This window comes from Rhincodon typus, chromosome 18, assembly GCF_021869965.1.
Source record: "Rhincodon typus isolate 14 chromosome 18, sRhiTyp1.1, whole genome shotgun sequence".
NCBI classification, from domain to species: Eukaryota; Metazoa; Chordata; class Chondrichthyes; order Orectolobiformes; family Rhincodontidae; genus Rhincodon; species Rhincodon typus.
In genome coordinates this window covers 2,129,211-2,135,320 of record NC_063349.1, presented here as the reverse complement: position 1 = coordinate 2,135,320, position 6,110 = coordinate 2,129,211, and the positions used below count along the sequence as shown (strand labels likewise).

Genomic DNA, 6,110 nt, shown 5'->3' with positions numbered 1-6,110 from the left:
TTCATCCAGCTCTACAGCTTGTAATATCAGATTCTCCAGCATCTGCAGTTCCTGCTTTCTCTGAGTGACTGAATTGTCTGTTTGGCAATTGTTTTCACATCCTGTGTACATTGTGACTGAGCTGTATTCCTTTTGCTCTAGAAGTGATTTGGACACAGTCTGTTGGAAGCTAGACACCTCATTTACAGCTGCTAACGAGAAGCAACCTGTCTCCTGCAGTCTATCTGACTGTCCTTCTGAACAGCCCTGCACTTAGATCATCAGCTACTCACAGTGTGATTGCCTGTACCTTGAAACTGCCCAGGTCCTGTTCCTGTAACACTCGTTGAGCAGTCACTTTCACACTCAGCCTGGCTGTGAGGCAGTTTGTCACATGAACATGGCTACACTGGTCTCATGATACTCAGGTCATGTCCCATGGTACTGCTGGATAATGTTCCCCAACATAACCTTCAATTCTCTTTATTTATTTTTGTTCTTCCTCACAAACCATCTAAACGTTGCTGGATTACTAGGTCAAAAAGGCATTCGGAACATTTGTCTTCTTTTCTTCAATGTTTCACTTCATTTTATATCTAAGGTCAACCCAGGGATAGTTCAGAGTGACTGGGATACCAAGACAGCCATTCACCTAAAGTAGCTACACATTAACACATGTTCACTCGCACAGTCTACTCTCACTCCACAGTGTTCACCATCATACACTGACCTCTGACTGTCATTGCTGCTTGTTTAAGGGATCACATGCTGCAATACGACGTGGGTGGGAATTTTCCCAGACCAGGGAATGCTTATTCCCATCAGGCAGCCTGCATTCAGACATTCTGGAGAAACAACAGACTCCAAGAGTAGAGTATGACAACAAGAACTGGCAGGAGTCTGACTTCCTTCCATGCCTGGCCAAGTTATGAAGCATGAACAGAATAAGGGTGAAGTGTTATATAAGGCAGTTAGGTCTCCCCCCATAGGGATAGAAAGGTCTGTTCTTGGGAGAAACTAACTAGTTCTTCCAATGAGTTCTGCATGTGGTCACCAGAGGGTCAATGGTGCTTCGGTGATTCAGTGTTAAGCAGTGACATGAATAACTCTAAAGGTCAGCCTGATGTCTCAGCAAATGTGTCTCAGATTCATGTAACGAGTGACTAAGTGATACACCATAAACCTATGTCCGATATTGTTCATCAAGTTCGAGTCTACACGTGCTGAAAGGTTTGTGTGTGGCATTCTTCTTCTTCCAGTGATATGAGCAAGAATGATCAGTGGCACTGAATCTACACAGAGCACCCCAATGGTTCCAACAGAAGCTAACACACGGAGGAAAGCAGCATTGAACACAACACAGATTTAGTTTTAAACGTTACTATCCCACGTGTGAGAAATGGAACAATAAACAGCCTGCTATGCTCAATTGTTATGAACTTCTCCTTGTCCTTTTCTTTTATTCCTCATAAAGTATCTGATCAAGGCTACAACAATAACTGCTTACATTTATGTGGCACCAAGATTAATAAAACCGACATTGAGCCAAAGAGGAGGTCCTGTTAGAACTGACCAAATGTTGGAGATTTTGAGGAGGGCCTTCAAAGGGGATAGAGAGCTGATGAGGTTTAGGGAGGGATGACCAGAACTTTGGGTCTAGACAGGTGAAGGCATGGTCACCGACAGAGGAGCCATTAAAATCAGGAATGAACGTAGAACAGTACAGCACAGAAACGGGCCCTGCAGCCCATGATGTTGTGCCGAACATGACACCAAATTAAAGTAATCCCTTCTGCCTGCCCTTGGTCCTTATCCCTCCATTCCTTGCATATTCATGTGCTTATCTAAAAGCCCCTTAAATGCTCCTATTGTATCTTCACCACCACCCCTGGCAGCACATTCCAGACTCTTACCATTCTCTGTGTAAAAAAAACTAGCCCCTCACATCACGTTTGAATTTTCCTCCTCTCACATTAAATGCATGCCCCCTAGTTTTAGACTTTATAACTCAGGGAAAAAGATTCTGACAGTCAACCCAATCAGTGCATCTCATTATTTTATAGACATCTATCAAGTCTCCCCTCAGCCTCCTCTGCTCCAGAGAAAATAACCTGAGTTTTTCTAGTTTCCCTTTATAGCTCATACCCTCTAATCCTGGCAGCATCCTGGTAAACCTCTTCTGCACCCTCTCCAAAGCCTTCACATCCTTCCTGTAAAGTGGTGACCAGAACTGAACACAATGCTCTAAGGGTGGCCTAACCATGTCTTATAAAGCTGCAACATGACATCCTGTCTCTGGTACTCAGTTCCCTGACTAATAAAGACAACCATGCCTTACACCTTATTTACCACCCTATCTACTTGCGTGGCCACTTTCAGGGAGCTATGGATTTGAACCCCAAGATCGTTCTGTACATCAGTGCTGTTCTGGGTCCTGCCATTAACTGTATACTTTTCCTTAAAGGAAGGAAGACAGAGAGCTGAAGTTCCTATTCCATGTATGGATTCTCACAAGCTGCACACTGCAGACTGAGAAACATCAGTCAGTCCCAGTGCAAGTCCATCACTGAACAATTATAGGATCAAAGGGCTGTTGGAGGTTACTGAGATAGGGAAGTGTTGGTGGAATGGAAGTCAGCTCAGTCAGTCTCTTCCAAAATGAACCGGACAGGCTGCAATACTTTCTGGAAAAAGACTGGGACCAAATAAAGCTTTAAAAAAATGTTAAATTGTTCCAAGAGATTTCAACATGAACACAAGTTGTCTGAATTGAATAGCATGTGTCCTATTGTCCTGTTGTCTGTAAATTCCTAAGACTAATTGGCCCAGTAAGTGTTGCAGTGGGAACTTTGATGGAGAGTTAAGTCTTTTAGATAGAGCAAGTCTGCAGCAGACTGCATAGAAAGCTTCAATTAAACAAAACATTGTTCCAAATTTAAATTGTGTGATTATTCCAGGCATGTGGGAACATAAAGACTACCACACTTAGGATAAATAGGTCTTTTTCTGGTTGGCAAAATATACCAGCAAGATACCACAGTTCTCAGGCCCCAACTTTTTTACAATTCTATATTAACAACTTCGATACAGATGACACTAAAATAGGTGGGAAAGTAAGTTGCAATGAAGAAATAAGTAATGGAAATGGACATAGGTGAATGGGCTAAAATTAGAGGAAATTAAACATGCATGAGTGTGAGGTTATCCATTTTTTGGTCAGAAGAATAGAAAGACAACTTATTATCTAAATGGAGAGAAACTTCAGAGTGCTTCAGTGCTGAGGGTATCTGTGTGCATGCATTGCAGAAAGCCAGAATGTGGGGATGGCGGGTAATCAGGAAGGTAAATAGAATTTTGGCATCTATCGCTGAAGTAATAGAATATTAAAGTATGGAAGTGTTGGTGCAACTGTACAAGGCATTAGTGAGACTGCACCTGGAGTTTTGCATACAATTTTGGTTCCCTTACCTGAGGAGGGATGTAGTTTTACCAGAGGCAGTTCAGAGGAGGTTCACTAGATGGATTTCAGAGATGAGGGGTTTGTCTTATGAAGAGGGATTGAGCAGTTTAGGCCTATAGTCTCTGGAGTTTAGAGGATGAGAGGAGATGTGATGGAGGTCTATAAGATGCTAAAGGGGATTGACAAAGTAGACGTAGGGAGGATGTTCCCTCATGTAGAGCAACCTAGAATGACAGGTCGTCGTTTTCGGATAAGGGGCGGCAGATTTAAAACAGAGATGAGGAGAGATTATTCTCTCAACCTTCTCTCAAAAGGTTGTGAATCTTTGGAATTTGCTATCCCAGACTGCAGTGGATGCTGGGACATTGAGTAAATTTAAGGAGGGGACTGACAGATTTTTAATTAGTAATGGGTTGAGAGGTTATGGAATGCAGCAGGAAAGTGTTGTTGAGGCTGAGATGCAATCAGCCATGATTATATTAATTGGCGGAGCAGGCTCAACAAGCAGAATGAATGACTGGTGCTCCTAGATCTTATGTTCTCAGCTGCAGGGAACCTCCTTTTGGTAAATGGTTGAGGAAAGGAGACGGAAATTTATTTGTATCAAAATAAATGAAAGGTCGATATTGTGTTGAGGAAATCAGTTTTGTTAAAGCACTTACATAGTCTAAAATATATCAATGCCATGCTAAAATTTAGACAAAGAAAACATCTATTTGCAGTCTTTGACTCTTTCATTCTTACTGTAAGTATCATGGTATCTATTCTCCAGAAGTGTCTTTTACAAGAGAGGTGCAAGGAAGGATTTGCACAGCCAGTGTCCCCTTGAGATGGTGAAGGGCAGTGATGGATAGAAATTGATGGGACTAACAGCACTGTAACACCGACAGAATCTCGTAACAGCAAACAGCTCTGTCGAGGTTGGAAGAGCAAGGTTTAGCCAGCTATTAATGTAACAGTGCAGGGAAAAGGAAGCTTGCAATCATAGAATCCCTACAGTGTGGAAGCAGGCCATTCAGTCCATCAAGTCCACACCAAATGTCTGACAAGTATCCCACCCAGATCCATGCCCCTACCCTATCCCTGTAATTCCCATGGCTAATCCACCTAGCCTGCCCATTCCTGGACACTATGGGCAACTTAGCATGGCTAATCCACCTAACCTGCACATCTTTGGACTGTGGGAGGAAAGCAGAGCACCCGGAGGAAACCCACACAGATACAGGGAGAATGTGCAAACTCCACACAGTCACCTGAGGGTGGGATCGAACCTATGTCCCTGGTGCTGTGAGGCAGCAGTGCTAACCACTGAGCCAATGTGCAACAAAGAAAGAGAGACAGGGAGTGAGACTGGAGCATGGATACAACATTTAAATCTACAAGTTATTTCCTTGTATTCTGTTAAGGAGAGTTTGAGATCTGCTGTAGGTGCCTCATCAATATTGAATAGTTCATCTCTTGAGTGCATTTTAGTTTTATCATATTCGTGGGTGTTTACAGAGAGTGTTTGGGATGAAGAATTTGGGGGCGATTACAGTAAAGTGATAATGTAATCAGACTATATATTCATAGGCAAATGTTAATGTCCTGAGGAAGATAAGTTCCAGTCCCACCGCTGGTAGAATTTAACTTCAATTCATACATTTGGAATTGAAAGCTGGTCTCAATGACAGTGACTGTGAACTCAGTAAACCACACAATTTAAGGACCATTTTTTTTAATAAAAAGCAGCCTTTTGAAAGTTTCTGCTGAGGTCAGTACCTGCCAGAAGACACTTTTCATCTTTTGAAGCAAGCAAGAATGAGATTGGACAATTGATCTTAGCTGTAACACAGCTCCCATCCAGAGATACCTGGGGAAAAGAGAAAAGGGAGCTGTTGGAAATGAATCCATGATAACTCTCAGACAATCTGGAAGTCTTATGAGGTATAGTCTGTAAAATTACAGAGTCAACATCAACAAACATGTACACGCAGCCCACCTACTTGCATCCCATTCCCCATCTCATTAACATACTAACTACTGTCAGCTGAGTGGGTCCCTTTTGGTGTAACAATCTTTCCCATGCATGAAGGAATCATTGGCTGGTTTCATAGTGTAGAAAGAGGCCGTTCAGCCCATTGAGTCCACACTAACCCTCTGAACAGTACCCCACCCAACCCCCTATCGTATTCCCGTAACCTCACATATTACCATGGCTAACACACCCCCTGGACACTACGGGCAATTTAGCATAGCCAATGCACCTAACCTGTACATCTTCGGACTGTGGGAGGAAACCGGAGCACCCAGAGGAAACCCACGCAGACATGGGGAGAATGTGCAAACTCCACACAGACAGTCACCCGAAGTTGGAACTGTACCTGGGTCCCTGGTGCTGAGAGGCAGCAGTACTGTTTCTTATTGTTAATATTAGTTATATTGTTAAGATCTGTTATGTTGTTCTTCCGGTCAGTTATATTGTTAATGTTAGTTGTATTGTTGTTAAGATCAGTTATATTGCTAGGGTCAGTTATATTGTTAATGTCGGTTAGATTTTTAAGCTCAGTGATATTGTTAATGTCGATGATATTGTTAATGTCGGTTATACTGTCAAGGTCGGTTATACTGTTAAGGTCGATCATACTGTTAAGGTCAGAATAAACAGATGAAGATTTATTGAGTGATCTCT

At 42.5% G+C, this 6,110-nt stretch overlaps 1 protein-coding gene across 1 annotated transcript in view; it reads right to left on the bottom strand.

Moving 5' to 3' along the window:
- Window positions 1-6,110, bottom strand: part of nwd1 (NACHT and WD repeat domain containing 1) — a 60,315-nt gene that overhangs the window by 15,498 nt on the left and 38,707 nt on the right. Inside the window, exon 15 of the mRNA XM_048607803.1 lies at window positions 5,189-5,291. Within this exon, the coding sequence (XP_048463760.1) occupies window positions 5,189-5,291 (103 nt within the window). The remainder of the gene's footprint in view (window positions 1-5,188; window positions 5,292-6,110) is intronic.